Genomic DNA, 20,107 nt, shown 5'->3' on the forward strand with positions numbered 1-20,107 from the left:
CCCCCTCCTCCTCTATCTGCTCTCTCTTGTATTATGTTTTAAATATCTCTTACTCATATTCGAGGTACGCATGCGCACATGTATGCATTAGCTTTTCTTAGTTCAAATGCTCAAATAAGGAGACGAAAGCTAGGACTCCAAGGTGAAAGGGGTTCGTGATGAACTGTGAAGAGAGTTCAGCATCCTTCGCCAAGTCTATTCCTAATATGTCCATATTTTTCTGTACATGTGGCTATTTTATATAAACACATGTTCTTGGCCAAGATCATATATGTATGTCATCTATATCCTCATTGGTTAAAGGGTTGAAACTCCCCTCGACATATGCCTATATAATATCTTTGTTTCTATGAATAAAATTAAAGTATTGAGAATACCACTGAATGTGTTTTCTTGCTTCCCGGCCGTTATACACTTTGAGGGACTGAGAATTTTCCAGGCGGCAAAGAGAATTTACAGAGGGACCAATTGTTAGTTTATTAACAACAGTATATATATATATTATCCACCTCACATAATTTATTTTTATTTGAATAATAGTTAATGATTAAATACTAATAATATCAACAAATATGCAGTTGCTGCCAGCAGCAATGACGGACCCAGGCACTACGGTGTTATCCACACCTGGAGACTCAAGGAAAACAATGCACTGTGCGCACAGACATCTAACCAGGAAAATGTAAGAGAACTATTTTCAGAGTCTGTTGTAAATTCAACAATTCCTGCTGCCAGCTGGTAGTGTTATGACTGTGAATCATAGCTGCAGTCATGTGATCAGCCCCAGGAGCAAACATACAGCTGAAGTTCGATCTAAATCACTAAATGTGTGCAGAAGAAATCAGACATTTCCTGTTTCTCTTTTTTGCCATACATGTATTGCCTTGCCATGGCGAAACCGTTCAAGATATAGAAACTCTGTTGACAATGTAGTACCTTCAATGTTTTGGCATGATGTTGACCAAATTTGGTGACCGTCACATGAATACCCTGGTGTCTGGATTCTGATGGCCTTCTTACATTTTTTTTTTTTTTTCAATTGCTAATAAACGTTTACCAATACTTAAAGTACTTTTTCTAAAATCTTAACACAGCAACACACCAACATCACACAATTAGCTAAACAGTTAATTCAAATTCCGATTAAAAATCGAGTCATTGGGTCAAAACATTGGCACTGGTTTTCTATCCAATAGGAGCATATAGTCAATCATAGTGCATAGACTGTCAAAATGATAACAATTAATAGCATTACAAAAACTGCATTACTTGTCATGTCTCAGTTCGACCTGTATAGAACATACAATATGAGATCCATTAAAAAATATGATAATAATAATTCAGTCAGCTTGTTAATTTGTTGTGTGTGTGAATGTGTGAATTAATTTTAGATAGTATGTGTACGGTACAACAGGGCTAAAGGTCCACCTTAAGAAAAAATGTGCCATTCACTGCGCCTAAAATGTATAATTGCAGAAAAAATACATATGTTGTATTGAACATTAATGGAGCAACAGATTTTGTTTGAAAATAAATAATTCAAGTTGTTTATTTTGTTTAAAAATCTTATAAATGTATGAGGTAGCAAGAGGGGCCTTTTACCCCACACGTGGGGTAAAAGGCCCACCAGCACGGGGTAAAAGGCACATGGTATCGATACAAATACTTCAGCTAAAATAATGCTTTTTTTAAATGATGTCTAAGTTAATACTTCTTCAAAACAATCACTTTAGCAAAGTTTGTACTATTTTCTGCTTATTTTGACATATAAAATAATTATTATTTTTAATAAATATACTGTCATTAAAATGCTAATATAAAATATATACATTTTAAAATACAAAAACAAAATTGTTTTAATAAGTAAAGATTCTGAAAGTATTGAAGGAGATCCAATAATAATTTAATATATATTTACAGTAGTAATAACAAATTATATTTTATTATATGATATGATTAATATCATGTTTTTAAATATGATGGCTTCATTCTAAACATGGTGATTATCTCTAATATGGACACCCAACATAATATATGATATTTACCATCTGAATCTAACCATGTCATGTCAACAAATGGAAAAGTCAGCCATCTATTTAATATCATGTTAATTACTGTGCACCTTTAGCCCCAACAGCAGGGGCACATTTTACCCCAAATACCATCATTTCTACATATTATTTCATTATTTAAAAACGGTTGCTTTAATTATTTTAAACAAAACTGAAAATCATAAAGAAGACATTTGTCTCATATGCATTCATTTTAGCTATTCTCATTTGCTACTTAAATCTACATTTAAAAAAAATAAATAAATTAGATCAAGCACAGAATCAACTTTGCGCTGCTGCGCGCAATCGCATAAAGGATCAAACTAGTGCTGTCAAACGATTAATTGCGATTAATTGCATCCAAAATAAAAGTTTTTGTTCACATAATATATGTATGTGTACTGTGTATATTCATTATGAATATATAAATACAAACATATGCATGTATATATTTAAGAAAATATGTAATGTTTATATATTAAATATATTTATATAATATAAATTATATGAATATAAATATATACATGTACATACATGTAAATATTTTGAAAATATAAACTGTATGTGTGTGTCTTTATATATACATAGTGAATATACACAGTACACACACATAATATTGAGTATACAAAAACTTTTATTTTGGATGTGATTAATCTCGATTAATCGTTTGACAGCACTAAAAAAATACATGTGCATCTTGAAAAGCGGATGTTTTGGAAAGTGCTACGCCACGTTTTTGTGCCATCTAATGGTTTAGATGAAAATAATATCAAAGGCGCCTTTTACCCCGGGGCGCCTTTAGCCCCATTGTACCCTACCTCATTGTGAAGGAGTCATCAGTACTTTATTGAATGCAAAAGAAAAGTGACAGAATTGCTGCAGTAAAGGCTTTATTGGAAAAATTAAATTGCTGTCAGTGATCATTTAAAAAAAAAAAAAACATACAGCCTTTGCCTTTTAATGAAAAGCTTTTTAATGCCTTTAAATGAATGTACAGATATGTTATTTACAAGTGTGCAGCACACAAGTTTTCGTTTTTTTATGTATAAATGTGTCAGTTATGATGGACAGTGTATTGTTATGAAATAAGTAATTGTTCAGGCTGAATATAGCCTGCGGGGGGAAACAAAATATTCTTGTGTGTGGATGTTCTGGTGGTCAGTGCTCTGTAGCGAAGACCAGAAGGCAACAGTTGGAGGAGAGAGTGGGCTGGGTGTGTGGGGTCCAAAAGTGCATGATTTTCCTCACTGTGGAGATGTAAAGATCTTGGCGGGGTTGTGAGGAGGGGGGACTGGCTCAACCAAACCAGACAGTCCTTGTCCAACTATTCTGCCTAGTCTACATTGTCCTCTCCCTGGTCCAACCAGTCCTTTTCCTTATCCAACTCTCCCTCATCCAGACATTTTCTTTCTTTTTCTGCTTCTCTGTGTTGTTCTGTATTGTTTTAAACAAAACCAATCCAGAGAGTGCCTTTTTATTGTGCATGGCCATGCAATGGAAATACTTTAAATTATTACAGTTTTTCTCAATTGCTAACACACAAAACATGATCCATTTGGCCAAATTTTCCAAACCATTCATACAGTTCTTGAAACAAAGACATGTTTCTCAAAAATTTTAACTCAGAACTTTTGCAGAACTTAGAGAGGACTTTCTAGGGGAGGCAGAGAAGTCTTTTGTCAGAAGACTAATAAACTGCTATAACAAATAAGGATACTACCAATACTGTAATGCAATTTGGCAGAGGATGCTGAATGAATGAATGAATGAATGTATTCATTATTTATTTATTTCTGTAAAGTAACTGATCGTATATTCCAATGTGTGTTTACTGTATATTCAGTTGTTTGGTCTTTGAACTTTTCTCTTCTAGTGCTTTTCATCTGTAAGATCTCTTTACAGTAGTGTAATGAAAGCAAACTTTTCTTAAAGTTTATTGCTGAAATTTACTGTATCTACACTGCTCTATTTATGTTGTATACTGTAACAGACATTGACTAGCAAAAGGATTCCTTTTTCCCAAAATGAGGTTTTTGTAACAGTGTTTTGAATTGATCTCACTAGTGTTCTCTAGGCAGGAAAATAGTCTGTATTTAACAGGTTTGTGTGTCATCTGAGGCCAAAGTTTGAGACTGACAAAAGAGGACATACTGTATATTCAGTTGTTTGGTCTTTGAACTTTTCTCTTCTAGTGCTTTTCATCTGTAAGATCTCTTTACAGTAGTGTAATGAAAGCAAACTTTTCTTAAAGTTTATTGCTGAAATTTACTGTATCTACACTGCTCTATTTATGTTGTATACTGTAACAGACATTGACTAGCAAAAGGATTCCTTTTTCCCAAAATGAGGTTTTTGTAACAGTGTTTTGAATTGATCTCACTAGTGTTCTCTAGGCAGGAAAATAGTCTGTATTTAACAGGTTTGTGTGTCATCTGAGGCCAAAGTTTGAGACTGACAAAAGAGGACATGTTTTTGACTAAAGTGAAGTTTGAAGTTTGCACAAGTTGGTGTGTAGTTTTGAGATTGTTTTTATAGTTGTGAGAAAATTGTGAATTGTTTCATGAATTGTGTGTTAGCAATCGAGAAAAACTGTAATTAAGATTTGAATTAGCTATTTCTCAATTATCAGTAATTAAAATAATTCTTATCAGCTCTTGTGTTGCAGAAGTAGAGGCTTTTCACTATATGTAAAGTTTGGAGCATTAGGTCTTCATTTCTGTCATGCTGTGTTATAAAAAAGATAGGAATGATCCATGATTTTGGTATGGGGTAAGCTTGTGTAAAAAGAAAGTTTAAGCATTTTAGAAACATGTTAATTGGCTGAATATTGGGTGAAAACAACATGAATTGTGTTAATGGTATGGTCACAACAGACGGATGTTGTGCTAATTGTTTTTTTTTTAGAGTTTTATAAAAATGTGACTAAAGATTTGACAAAGGAATGTTAGCAATTGAAAGAAACTGTAAGAGTTTTAGACACCATGACATGCCATGTTTATTTCCATTAATATGACAACGAAATGAACATGCACATTCTCTGTCTCTGTGTGTTTAGGGTTTGTGTTTGATTAGGGATGAAGTTAAACTCTGCAGGACTATGGTCCTTTAGTACTGGAAGTGCCCACCCCTGGTTTAGCAGATACGGCATAACAAACAAACAAGCATGCTCTCTGCTCAGATTAAACTAAACTTCATTGCAGTTAAATACAATCATAAAGTGAACAGAGGTAAGCAGGATCTCCACACACTGAGATCTGATAAATCATGATTTATGAATTGTTTGAAGATAAAGAAAAACATTTTTGTGTATTTGGAGGTAATGGTTCTCCAAGTGGTCATTTAGTCATTTAGCAGACTCTTTTATCCAAAGCAACTCAAAAATAAGGGCAGCCGAAGACAGAAGCAATCAAACCAACAAAAGAGCAATAGTATATAACTGCTGTGACAATTTCCAGTTAGTCTGGATTTAAAAAAAAAATAAATAGAAAAAATAAAAAGTAGATAGAATAGAAATAGAATAGAGAGATTATTGTTAGAGTGTGAAGTTATTATTATTTTTTTTACAATATTTCAAAAGTAAACAAATAGAATTGAAAAAGTATAGCGAACAATAGTGTTAGTGGGATTTTTAAGATTGTTTAATAAATAAATAAAAACACGGAATATCAGATGGAATATAGAGTGCTAGAGGGTACATTTTTATACTGAAGTGTGGATACTTTACACTTAGTGTGGATCATGACAGGATATTTTAAATCATTTCAAAATCTAAAAGGAGCTCAGGTGTGGCAGAAGCTACAATTTGAAACATTATACATGTTTTCCTTTTTTAATATTTGCAAATAACAAATAAGGGCAATGTAATTCCCGTCAACCAGTTAAATGGCCAAGGTCATGTTTGCACTGTCCAGTGTTTAAAGGTCACTTTAGGTTTGCAATAAAACCTCCATTGATACTGACTCCTGTGATTGGAGCAAGTTTTGTCTGTTTGCCCAGGATCGTTCACAACGGTGCTGTTGATTACTGCAAAGCCTCCAGGCAAAAGAAGACAACTGTTAGAACAAAATATTCATCTGCCCAGAACAAGGTAAGAACTTTAAAACTTTACTGAGAAAGTATAAGATGTATAAGAAATTTGTCCAGACGTACAGTACAGACGAATACACTTTAACACAAATACAGAAAAACAAAGGGACTGGAACCTTACAAAAATGTACAAAAACGTATTTTCTTAAACGAATCACAATCAAACTGCTTTAGTAAGTCAAATGCCAGTAGAAGGTATTTTGATGTTTGTGTTGTTCACCAGGTCATGGAGGTTCATCAGTCTGCTGTGATTCTGCTGCTGCTCTTGGCTGCTTCTTTCACTGCTTATGGTCAACCAGATGATATAAAGCCCCGTTATCAAAAGTTCCTCAATCAACATTTTGGTCCACGTGTGAGTGAGCATGCTTGTGACAGAGAAATCAAAAACAGAAAAATCACTGTCTCTGAAAGTGCAAATGGCTGCAAAGAAGTCAACACCTTCATACAAGCGAATACAAATAATATTAAAACAGTTTGTGGTGACGGAGGAACTCCACAGATGAATAACAGGAACCTGTCTATGAGCAACCAGCCTTTTCCTGTGGTCACGTGTAAATTACAAAGTGGGCAGAGACACCCACATTGTCAATATAGAGGGAAGAAGTCCACTCGTTATATTGTATTGGGGTGTAAAGAAGGCTGGCCTGTACATTATGATGAAGGCATAATTAATGTACTGTTTAGATGACAAGCTAAATAGAGCCTCAAAGAGCTGCATAATACAGTAGTTTGCTAATCATTTGTTTACCATGTCTTTGCTGTCTTTTTCTGTCAAAAAAAAAATCTTTATATTTATATTTGAGCAATATAATTTTTTTTTTTTAGAACTGCATACAGGTCCACCTGAAGTTAAAATAAAATTACCCCATCTGGCATTATTAGACTGTAGGAAGGAGAATATTTTCACTGTCTCTCATCTCATGGTGCACCAGTCTGTTTTTACTGTATCTTAAGTAAGCTTAATGTTAAAAATGTACATTATTTTTTTATTTAATTGAACTTTAATGGTATATTCTTCAGAATCTCTCCGAGATCTTCACTTCTTCATGCATGTCTGTAGCTGCATATCATGTGCAAGATTCAGCTAGCCTAGCAAAATTGTAACATGTGTTGAGCAATTAAAAAATAAATAAATAAATAAAGGGAGTAGTAAATGTACCAAAAGAGATGAGGATGAGAAATATGAAGATGAGTTTTGCACACCTGTCTGTAATCATCAATACAACTTCTCTACTACCCATAAACTCATCTTGTGGTACAGGCTTTAGAGAAGAGTTTAGCATATTAGCTTTGACACGTACATTACTTTCCCGAAAATATTTAAATTAATCTCTATTGAGGCCAATTACATACAGTATTTATAAAGAGCACCATATGAAAGACAAATCCCAAAATTGGAACAAGGGAGCAAGAGAAGAATCAAAGAACTATACAGCACCTCTTTAAAAAAATGTTTTTATAAATCTTATTCTACCTCTTAATAAAATAATAATATTAATAATAATAATCAGCACCTCTTAATAAAATCACATAAGCAATCAGCACCTCGTAATACAAATAATAAAAATCAGCACCACAGATGTTTGTTCACAACTTCAGGTAAGAGGACCGACTCATTTTTGCACATTTCAACAATGAAGATAAAAATATATCTATCAAATGTATGAAGACTTACAAAAATTTCATAGCATTGTTTTATCAAGTATACACATATTTGTATGAATTGTGCTGTACTATTCCTTCTGACAAACATCACATTAAGTATTTTTCAAGTTTAACGCCACAGTAACAACATTTATCACAGCCTGTGTCATGTATGCTTCCAGTCGCAGGCACTGAACATCACAAATACTCAGCAAAGTGTTTCACTAACTTTAAAATATGGATTTTTGAGCTTATTAAGGCTGGTTTTGGTTCCTCTGTAGGTGGACAGATAAAGAGCCATGCTATGCATAGTTTCTAATGAAGGTGGATGACTCAGGGTTAGTGTTAGTAGTTAAATCATAAACGTTAGCCAATATACTGATAAAAGTATTTTCCAATAATTGCAACAATACCAGTAAAACATCTAAATAACATCTAAAGTATGAGTAGTGTAAACTGTTAATAGCACTTGTGTCCTCCAGTACGAGTCTGTGTATGAGAAGTAAAATCCTCTTCATACTCTGCAAAAAAATGTCTTACCTTGAGAAGCAAATTTACTTTAGATATTAAGTTGTGCTTACTGAAGAATTTAAGCTTAGAACAAGGCAAGGTATCTGCCAGTGGGGTATACAGGTGCATCTCAATAAATTAGAATGCCGTGGAAAAGTTCATTTATTTCAGTAATTCAACTCAAATTGTGAAACTCGTGTAATATACTTAGTATTTGTATATTCTAAGTACTCTATATGCCCGTCTTGGTGAGGCATTTGTGGAAATGGGGCATTTGTCCCATCTGCTGCTTTTGTTGCCGTCAGTGCTGTAAATTGTAATGGTTTGATGGAAAATAATAACAATTCAGTTAATGAGGTAGCTGGAATTACTTGACTTTTTGATTCGTAGTTTACATATTTCAAATGGATCGAATATACATGCAATGTTTTGGACTGTCTTCTAAGCTTTTCTTACTTTTAGACTAGCCAACCAGTCAGTTAAAAATGTATGTGTAATCATCTGTGAAGTTAGTTGTAGTGCATATCCCTAATCATGACAATTACTCTGAAGCAAGTTTCAGCTAATCTTCTTCTCTCCATCATTTCTTAATTCTCCTTAGTGTTTCATTCAATAAAAAGCATCAAAATTATAAACGATATTACATTGTTGTAATGGCAGCCTCGCCAGCCTCATGAGACTCACAAGGCTGACAAGGATCATGAGGCTTATGAGACAGCTTCATCAGCCCCGTTCTGGTTAAGTTCATTTAAAGAATCTCATTCTCCTGTAAGGAAAAAAATTCACAAAAGGTAAAAGTAACAAGGAGAACTGATGTTTCAGACACACACACAAAAATACTAAAGAGTCACAATTGTGTTTTTCCTGTTGCTCATACAGAGGTTTTCATTTCTTAAATGTATATTTCGTAAATGTACTTCAGTAATACAAAATTGAAGTATTAATAAGAAGTTTTAATAATTCCAATACCTCATCTAAAATTCTTGAACTGTTTTCTATTGGTGTTTTCCAATGAGACACTTGCTTTCTGAAACAAGTTGCAGTTTTTATATTAATTGTTATTTCATTTATTTTGGTTACTTGTGTTTTTGATTGTTCTGACACTGCCTCAGTGAATATCTGCTTCTGTTGTATTAAAAATATGAAGATGACAGTTCATAGTTTACATATATTTTACACCCTGTGTTTTATAATTACATTATATATACTGTATATATATATATATAATAAACTTTTTTCACAGTAAATCTTATTTATCTTGTTAAATCAGCTGTAGGTAATACTTACATTCGGTGGTACTGCTGTATGGCTCCTGCGGGGACAGTAAAACACACCAGCAGCTACAGCAGCCACCAGCAGAACAACAGCAACAACTATTCCTGCTACAGCAGCTGAAGACCGATCTGAATCTGGAACAGCTAAAAACAGTCATTATTACCAGAGAATGAATGACAATAATCCATCGAACAATATCTTCGACTGATATTTTCTACTTTGGTCATCAGTTGTAAATTGGATTCACTAATAAATTGCATCTTTTGTTGTTTTTAGCAAAAGAGGTAAAAACAAAATCACTCTGTGAACTTGATTCAAATATACTGAACTTTCAAAACTCCTCAAAGAAGAATGAATTGAATACCTGAATTATATACTCACCAGTGACAGTTACATTGAATCTCTTCACTCTGGTGATACTGAAGCTTCTGTCGCTGATGGTGATCAGTAGTTTATAATCTCCAGAGTCTGTGGTTCTGGTGTCTGTGATGGTCAGAGATCCAGTCTGATGATCCAGCTTCAGTCTGTCTCTGAATCTCTCATCACACTGATCATCTGTACAGATCTTACTCTCATCTCCAGTGATTTCAGCAATGAGAGTGTCATTAAAATACCATATTATCAAACCATTTGGGTTTTTTCCCCCCCATTATCTAAAGTAACAGATTTTCCTTCCATCACTGACTTTCGTTCAGCAGCAGAAACACCTGAAACACAAACCAACAGCTGCTGGAGGATCTTTTTGGAGATGGAAAACGAAAGAGCTACAACATGAAAGAAACGTCAACATGAATGTGATTGCACAAGCCCTTTCTTGACTTTTAATCCAGAAAGAAAATAATGTGCTCAAACACATTTTACATACTTATTTTATATCAAATCCTTATTTAAACAGATAATCAGCTGATCAGTGTTGGCGTGATTATACACTGTCATCTCCATCTTAGCTCAACTGCGGCTACTAGTGAAAAATGAATAACTGTTTGACAATTAAAATTTAGTTTTAAAGCAAACCTTTTTATAATGTAAACTGAGATAATTCTACAAACTGCACTTAAGCAACAAGTTTGCAAAGAGAATACTGAATGTGAATTAATATAGGCTAGCTTCATGTAAAGAAAATAACATTGAATATCACTGTAAAAAGACAAACATATATACATTGTATGACTCACCATTGATAGTAACACCGAAGATCGTTTCACTGCTGCTGTTGATCAGTAGTTTATAAACTCCAGAGTCTGTGATAGTGATATTTATGATGGTCAGAGATCCAGTCTGATTGTCCAGCTTCAGTCTGTCTCTGAATCTCTCAGTGCCTTCATTACACTGAACATCTGTGCAGATAAAACTGAGATCTCCAGTGATCTGAGCAATGCGAGCGTTAGTTAAATACCATTTAATGTTTTCTTGCTGGTTTGTTTTAACACCAGTGTATAGAGTGACTGAATCTCCCTCCATCACTGACACTGACACTGACACTGTATCAACACCTGAAGCACCTGAAGAAGAAAGTTAACATAAGCTAAACAAAAATATTAAATATTGCTGTGAAAATGTTTTTCTACAGATCATACTGATTATGAGTACATAAATATATGCCTGGATTTATAATGTAACATGAAAATAAACAGCAGAAAAACATCATTTATTCACACATTCTCTCATCAGACAAACATACATAAGACTCATAGATGATCTTATCACACAGTCCACAGATGTAACTTAATAAAACCTAGTAAGTATAACAACTAAGTAAAGATTACTAATTAAATTTAAGTAAGGTAAACTATTGGATTTTACAGTGTGATTTAGATTTTGTCCCCCTTTGTACATATTATAGGCCTATATGTTGCAAAAGTAAAAATGTTCATAGACTCATAATACATTTTATACAGATGAGTAGGCATTACACATAAATAACATGTTACATTTTTATATCAAATCAGTCGACAATCAAAATCAATCAAAAGCATTGTAAGCCTAAGTTGATCGTACCTCCATTGGTTCCAATGGATCTACGATGTACTTAGGCTTACAATGCTTTTTGGGAAACACAACCGTGTGATCATTTAAGGATGCCATTATTTATTTATTTATTTATTTATGATATGGTCAGGGGCACAACTGCACATTTGCCGAAGGGTATGCAAGATCAGTGTTGGCGCCCCTCTGCTTTCTAGAAGCCTCTAACGCTAACTCCCACAGAAAACTTTCTGTAAGTCAATGACAAAAAGCCCATTTACTAGCTTGTGCATGGAAGGATACAAACTCATCAGGAGTGAAAAAAGTGACAAACGTTTGAACACCCTTACCCCGTTTTCAATACCATAGGGAAAAAAGTGAAAAGTAAAAAAAAAATAATAATTTTAGTGTGTCACACGACAACTCCTGATGGCAGACCCCAGACAGTAGAACACATTTTTTTTATTCATTTCTATTTTCAAACACATGTAATATTGCTCACTAGTTAGGTAATTTGAATGTATACATTCAATATACATATTATTCATTTGCCGCAAAGTTATTCATATTTTGCACATTTTTTTATAAAATGAGAACACGTCAGTAAAATTTACTTTAAAGAATATCTGTATTTTTTCATTTTTACTTATAGAGATAATTCATCGAAAATTTACCATGCCAAGTGGAAGACTTCTGCCTAGATTTTACCTGGTAGAAAAACAAATTCTATTAAAATGAATGTCATGATTCCCACTATGACCACTAGATAGCTGCAGAGGACCATTTACTGTCTCATTTACCAATTCCACTCTGGAATATAGTTCTTTTCACACTGTGCTCACATTTACTTGTGCATTAAATTACAAATAAAAAAGTACTTATCATCTTGCGCCCTACTGCGATCTCGAATGGCAGCTTATTTCATACATGCATGCACAGTTTTGCAGCTTTAATCGCCATTTTGGTAATTTCATGACCATGTTCGAAGTTTCTTGTACGGGTTATTTATGATGAAGTGATATAGAGCGTGCGCCTGTGAGCACAGTAAACGTCTGACAGAACAGGGAAGTTTGTTTTACTGACATATAACACCATCTCATCAGACCGCAGTTCACTGTTGTTCTACTGAAGCTCATTTGGCACCTGTACCTTTTCCGCGCTTGTTTGACTCATGCCTGGTCTGGTGCTGAGGGCAAGCTGAAGTGCGCGTCTGAAAAGCCTCGTTTATTGTGGTCATAAAGAGATACGGCCGTTCCGCGTCTTAATAAGTTTATAATAAATAAATTTTTTGAACTCGTTTAAAACCGCAAAATAAAAAAATGTCATTACATTATTTTTTAACAACTAAGCTTTAGATTATTTATAACGTTTTATTAAAGAAGATTTTCACAGAATAATTTCGGAAAAATGGCGCCCCCTTATGTGCGGCGACCACCGCATATAGCCTGCATATCCTGTTTTTGCGCCACTAGATATGGTGTACAGAGTGTGAATGAAAATTGAGTGTAATCTCAGTCGTCATATGCAAATCTCACAGTTATGAATGCCTCATTGTTGTTGTTCAAAGCATTGAATTAAAAAAAAAAAAAAATTTGAAAAAAAAACGAAGCCATTTGTACGTCTTTTTGTCGTTAACAGGTGTTAACCATCGAAATATGTGACCGTGCGCGCTGCTGTCACACTATAATCGTCTCTACAGCGACTACCGCTTAATGCAGTGTTTAAATCTGTGTCTTTCTTGACACAGAAATCAATGCGAAAAAGAGATAGGATCAAATAAAGGTCTTACCATTGTCGAGAAAAATCAAGGTCACTGCAAGCAAATTAAAGAGAAACTGCATTTTCAGTATATTTTCCCCTCACGAATGCAGATTCTGATTCATAAATGCATTCTGTTCGTCTGCTTAGATGGCGATGCAGTTATTTCAATAGAAAAAAAGTTAAACTAACAACCTGCAAGTCTCCTTGCGGAGAGCGATGACATAGTGATCGTTCTTTTCTAATATGCATATGCAAAACGTTTTTGGCCGTGTTCCTTTTATTTTATATCGTATACATACAGTACAGACTATTATTGCATTAGTATATTACATTGCTTATTTCTAGCCACCAGTCTGGAGTTTATTAAATAATCTGAAGACTACTGTTGAGTAAGGTGGTTTTAAATAATAGTTTATCATTTTAGTTATACTGTATGTTAATAATAAAACAAGTTAAACATAAGAAAAATAGAGTCAACATATCATGTAGCCCGAGTAATGCAAGAGCAGTTTTGAGGAAATAAAACACATAATTAGGTAATATTACATTAAATTATTCTGTCTTAATGACCTTTAGCCAGTTGCTCAGGAAGGCATAGCTCAGGTGAAGAAGAAAGGGAAAAACCATGAGAAGAGTCCAGAGAAAAAAAAAAAAAAATGAGAAGAGCATCTTAAGTCTAGTGCACCTAGATGATCTAACTACAGTCTGAGTGCAATAAGCATATTTCTTTTATTTATATAAATATGTATTTTAAGGTCATGGCTATAAAAAATATCACTGGAAAACAACCAGGAACTTACTGTGCCTCTAAAACAGTTCGAACGAGGTGAATAGACCAAACACAATTTCAAAAGGTAAAACACTTGAAGAAATTGAGTGACATTTCTTCAAGTGTTTAACCTATAGAAATATCACTCCACACTCACTCAAACAAAGCAAACAAATAAAATTGCATAATAGAAAAATACAAACATAAAAAAATATATATATTTATATACACAAATAAAAATGTTACAGGTCCCAGTAAATGACAGAGAGAGGTTGTTGTTGTTCAAATATAAAGGCAAAAACATATGTATTCCATGAGATGACTCCAATGAGAAGCATTACAACTACTTTGCCCTTTGGAGACATTTCTATCTAGAGGAGTAAAGATGGCTTTGAGAAGTGTTTACAAACCACCTGACCTGACACAAGCAGTCAATAAGAATCGTTACGAGTCATTGTCCAAAACATGAAGAAAGGTGGACCAGACAAAATTCCAGGATATAGTTATAAGTCATAATAAAGATACAGTAGCAGTAGAGACTTCATTCAGTTAGTTTACAACCCATATTGGTAATGTTAATTTCTTAATGGTGAAGTATACGTTTTTTATGGTAAAATACTTTTTCTTAACTTAATTGACAAGTTTGCCATTCATGAGTTTATCTCCCTCAAAAGTGTGAACACCGAGCCTCCCAGACATCATTAAAAGACTGAGAGCAATCTGCTCAGATCTGTCAGTCTCTCTTTAGCGCAACCAATAGCGTGAGTTTAGGGCGTGGCTACTGCAGCAGGCAGAGCCAGAGGGTACAATAAATGCAATGAAAAATCTAGTTTGACCTGGGACTCTGATTTGACTGTTTTTGACGGATTTAGCACTTCAACTTCAACGAATTCAACACTTATCTGACTCTAAAGCTGTTTTGTGAGGGCATTAGCTCTTTACCTACAAACTAAACTCACACACACTGAATTCCCCTCTCACCTACAAGCTGTTTGCACTCAAACCACAACTCTACAGAAAACCAACCATGCCGGCTTTCATTTTGACTCAGAAGATGCACTGCAGAAAGTCACAATCTGAGATGGCAGAGGATAACAACTATATATTGTTATTTTCCAATCAAAAATGATAAATAATTGATTTATTGATCTAATTGGTCATGTTTAACATAGTTAGAGAGCTAATTTTGGAAAATGGTGTATGCTGTCTGAAAATGGGGCAACTTCCAAAATCTACAATTCCTCCCCTTCTACATAAAGTGGCTTTGAAAAATGTATATAATTTTGTGACAACAGTTTACAGCCTTGCTGTTGTCTCTCCAGTGCACCTGCTGTCACTTTCATTTGCACCAAAGCGTGTTAATCTATTTCACAATCACTTATGTTTCCTAATTGGACAAACTGATATCCCAGAAGTTTAATTGACTTGGTGTTACACTGTGACGATTAAGTGTTTTTTGAGCAGTGTATATCCGCACCATAAAGAAAAAAAAATAGTCCACGTGGCTTTTCAAACGCTCTACACTACTCTGCAAAAGGTTATTCATTACCACATGCAGTGGTAATAGCTCGCTAAAACATTGGCTGTCAGTACTCATCTCAATATAGGTGTCACGGCAGAGAAGAGTCAGGATCCAAGTGCGAGTGCAAAAGGTAAGGTTTATTTGTAATCACAAACAACGGAGACAACAAAGATAATCCTCGGGTCCAGGTCCGAATCAGAGCTCCACAGAGAAATCCCTTCCTCCACTGCGTTTGACCAAACCAAGGAGAAGGCTGAAGATCTGTACCCTGACTGAGCGAGAACTGGAAACAGAGACTGACAAGGAGACAGGAACATGAGGATAACGAACCGACAAACACACATTGAACAGAGTGCCCTATATAGGACTCGTTAACGAGTTGCAGCTGGCGCGCTCTAATTGAGCGCCAGCTGCAAACACTAATGAATGACGTACGCACATACAACCACATGACAAGACACAGAAAGACCGTCCGGACCCATGAACCGTGACAATAGGTGAGAGTACATTGTCTTTAGCCTTTTTTCACAGAAATGTTTCACGTGATTGTCCTGTTCTGTTTGTGCTGGTGGCATCTGATTGGTAAGCTATCTATCTATCTATCTATCTATCTATCTATCTATCTATCTATCTATCTATCTATCTATCTATCTATCTATCTATCTATCTATCTATCTATATCACAGTATGTTTGTTCATCAGGTGTGTTTAGTGAGTCAGTGTCAGTGATGGAGGGAGATTCTGTCACTCTAAACACTGAATATCAAATACATGAAGATGACGACATAGTGTGGCAATTTGGAGTTAACAAGTCTCTCATAGCTAAGAACAAAAAAAAGCAAATCTTCAACATATCTGATGTTCTTGATGGGAGATTCAGAGACAGACTGAAGCTGGACAAACAAACTGGATCTCTGACCATCACAAACATCACAACTCAACATGCTGGACTCTATGAAGTAAAGATAAGTGGAGCAATACTGACATCAAAAACGTTCAGTGTTTCTGTCTATGGTGAGTATATCATTTGTCCAAACATTCACATATCCTTATTTTATTAAATGAAAATTCAGTTAGGGCTGGGTTTATATTGAGTTTATACAATGTGGCAATATATTTTTTTATAAACAATATGGTATGAGGGAATGACATTGATATGGATATACAGTAGTTTGATACGAGCGCATCTGAAAAGTAGCGAAGGATACAGAGTGAGCTGCTGTGGGGAAAATGCATAATCCAATTAATCCTAAACATGAGACAAGCTTTACATTAAGGCTTTATAATAACTGGTAAGATATAGTTAACACGTCTAGTTTAACGTGGCTTGCTCTGTCAGATGCTCTTACAGATACATGTGCTGCTGACAGACAGGCTACTTGCACTGAATAATGCGTTTGAGATGTGTTTGCTAAAATATTTGTTGTCGGACAGTAAATGTGCCATAGTGTTTTAAACCAACAAATAAGTGTATTTTTATGATAGCAGTAATTGTAAACGTATATTTTAATCGGGTGATCAAAATATAATGCAATCAATCTGTTGTTTTTATTTTCATTTTTAGTTTAGCGAATTTATCTTCTGTTTTAAAAAGCATTATTTTTGTTTTTAGATTGTAATGTTGCAATGTAGTATGTAATGTGATTTCAACCCTTTTTTTGCACATAATAGCAGAGCCTATATGGTTACATTCACACTATTTGTTTTCATAGCCTTTAATATGAGCATTGTTTCATTGGACAACATTGGGCTGGAAGTAAAAAAAAAAGGAAAAAGGAAAATGTAGAAAATACAGAGATATATGACATATATCACAGTTCAGCCAAATAATACCAAAATATGATTTTTGGCCATATCGCCCAGCCCTATGTTCAGATCAATGGCATTTGTGTCATGATGGTCATCACAAACAAACAAACAAAACAAATAAATAAATAAATAAATTAATTAATTAATTTAGGGTTTAAGGAGCTACAGTCTCAAAGTTATAACAATGGGTAACTATTTTTGTGTTTTTTATTTACACAACTCATGTTAACACTCATATTGTTTATGTATTGCGTCATTACTGTAACAGTATTTTAACATCCATGGACTGACCCTATTGTCTTCCATTGTAAGGATATCTCACTGTAACAGATTTATTATTATTTTTTTTTTTAATAGTGACATGCTAATTATTTTTGTGGTGATCAACTTTATGCCACAAACGCTGTCAATTTAGCTTAACTGCTGCTGAAACCAGAATATTCCTTTAACTATATATTATATAACTTAATCATTTTATAGTTTGATATGACTCTCACTGATCGTCAACACACTAAACCGAAAAAAGATTGGTTGATCTGTTGATTCTCTCATGTTTTTAGCTCGCCTACCTGTTCCTGTCATCAGTAGTAACTCTTCACAGTGTTCTTCATCATCGTCATCATCATCATCATCATCATATTGTTCATTGGTGTGTTCAGTGGTGAATGTGAGTCATGTGACTCTCTCCTGGTACAAAGGAAACAGTTTATTGTCCAGCATCAGTGTGTCTGATCTCAGCATCAGTCTCTCTCTACCTCTGGAGGTGGAATATCAGGATAACAACACCTACAGCTGTGTGCTCAACAATTCATTCACTAACCAGACTCAACATCTGGACATCGGTCAACTCTGTCACACATGTTCAGGTATGGTGATATTAATACTGATTTACCTGTTATATAGTGTTTATGTTTCATATTTGTTGTAAATCAGATAAACAGATTCACTCACATTAACAACTCATTTTGTCCATTACAGAATTGTCCATTACAGATCAGGACCTACCTTTATTGTACATAGTGCTGATTTCTGCTGCTGCTGTTGGATCTCTGTTGATTGTAGCTGCAGTCGTGATCTTCTGCATTTGCAAGACATATAGAAAAAACAGTCAGTACAGAAAGCAATTAGTGTCTAAATATTTACCTTTTCAAGGCACAAATTTTGGTATAATATTGAAAGCTTTGTTGTTTTAACCCATCTATGATTCTTGTTAACGCAGCCGAGACCAGAAGTGATTCAGCATTGTGTAAACCAACAGCACAAAACATGGTAAGATATGTGGTGCAAGAAGTTGTTGCAGTCAAGTCAGGCTGATTGAAGCTAGCTCTTCAGTAGGGAAAAAAAAAACATGCTTTTATGCTATTACATTAAGTGTATGTTTGAACATGTCTAAACACTAACATACAGTGTCTGTTTTGCAGACCTATAAATTAATTTAGCACAAACCTATTACCACACACTAATTTAATGATTAGTTCATCAAAAAAAATAAAAAATAAATCTTAGTTTACTCACAGTAAACCGCATGATTTCTTTTAGCCAGTATGGCAGCCTCAGTCACCATTAATCACTTTCATTATATATAGACATATTTCACATATATAACCTGTTCTTTCGGACAGTCGTTTCAATGAACCGGTTAAAAAAAACGGTGCATTGGTTATTTTACGCCCTAACGTAATGACGTCATTCGTGATGACGTAATGATATCAAGTCTATCGTCCCAGGCCGGGATGAAAATACACATTCAAATATATAAAGTCAGTAATCATAACTTCAGTCAGTTAAAACATAATCATGATCTGAAAAGTTTACAATTAAGTTTTGCAACTAGGCACCCAAATACAGTAACAGGCAGTGATGTGCATATGAGGACTTAAGTCTTGAAGATATAAAGTAAATAAATTAGTTGTCATCAGCGCAGAAACCACCCAGCTAACAATTGTTTGTTCCCAGAACGTTCCCAAGAACGTTCCCTGTTGGTTAGCCAGGAAAGTTTTCTTAACGTAAATAGAACGTTCCCTTAAGGTTAGGGGCTTGCTTGCTTGTCTGCTTGGGAGCGAAGCACGCAGCGTCAGCTCTCAACCTACTAGTGGCCCTCCTTCACAAAACTTAACATCTAGCACAGTTTTATCATAGGTAGAATGCAAAATGTTTCAATACAAGCATTTCAGTCAAATGTAATTTATGCAACATTTCAAACCTTTAACCCACAAGGGAAAATCAAGCCATGGCAACAGTTTAAAAGTAGCCCAATTCCGTGAAAAAAAAAATAAGTCAGATTTGACTGATCACGGGTTGAGAGGAGAGATGGCTGACAGATCATGCTGGAGGATTTGCTGCTCAACAGATCCTGAGCTCATTGACAAATAGCTGATTTTAAAGATATTAAAATACTCTGCATTTTAATGCATGAAAATTGTATGCAATATTACAATGATTGCAGGAGCACTGGACACAAAAATCAGGGTAGCGGGCGATAATGGTCAGAAATTCAGCGGGAGCGGGATTAAGAAAACAGGGCAGGGCTCTAATACAAAAACGCACACAATGAATGGCGACTATAGAATGCAAAAGCCGAATCCCGGACATTTTGGGCGATATAGAAATCCCGGCCGGACGCATTTTTTTTAGGTCCGAAAAGAGGACATATGGTCACCCTAGTATAAATCAGATACCTAGATGGATTCTTTTTTTTTTTTTTTTTTTTTTTTT

The 20,107-nt window shown here is 34.6% G+C and overlaps 1 protein-coding gene and 1 pseudogene across 1 annotated transcript in view; one reads left to right on the forward strand and one right to left on the reverse strand.

The window, feature by feature from the left end:
* Positions 1–9,543: 9,543 nt before the first annotated feature.
* LOC107574582 (uncharacterized) lies at positions 9,544–13,372 on the reverse strand (annotated as a pseudogene).
* A 2,744-nt stretch (positions 13,373–16,116) lies between these two features.
* The window catches only part of LOC107574581 (uncharacterized), a 6,238-nt gene continuing 2,247 nt past the window's right edge, over positions 16,117–20,107 (forward strand). Inside the window, exons 1-5 of the mRNA XM_016261027.1 lie at positions 16,117–16,165; positions 16,286–16,597; positions 17,953–18,258; positions 18,371–18,499; positions 18,612–18,661. Of these exons, the coding sequence (XP_016116513.1) occupies positions 16,117–16,165; positions 16,286–16,597; positions 17,953–18,258; positions 18,371–18,499; positions 18,612–18,661 (846 nt within the window). The remainder of the gene's footprint in view (positions 16,166–16,285; positions 16,598–17,952; positions 18,259–18,370; positions 18,500–18,611; positions 18,662–20,107) is intronic.

This window comes from Sinocyclocheilus grahami, unplaced genomic scaffold, assembly GCF_001515645.1.
Source record: "Sinocyclocheilus grahami isolate Dianchi unplaced genomic scaffold, SAMN03320097.WGS_v1.1 scaffold2275.1, whole genome shotgun sequence".
NCBI classification, from domain to species: Eukaryota; Metazoa; Chordata; class Actinopteri; order Cypriniformes; family Cyprinidae; genus Sinocyclocheilus; species Sinocyclocheilus grahami.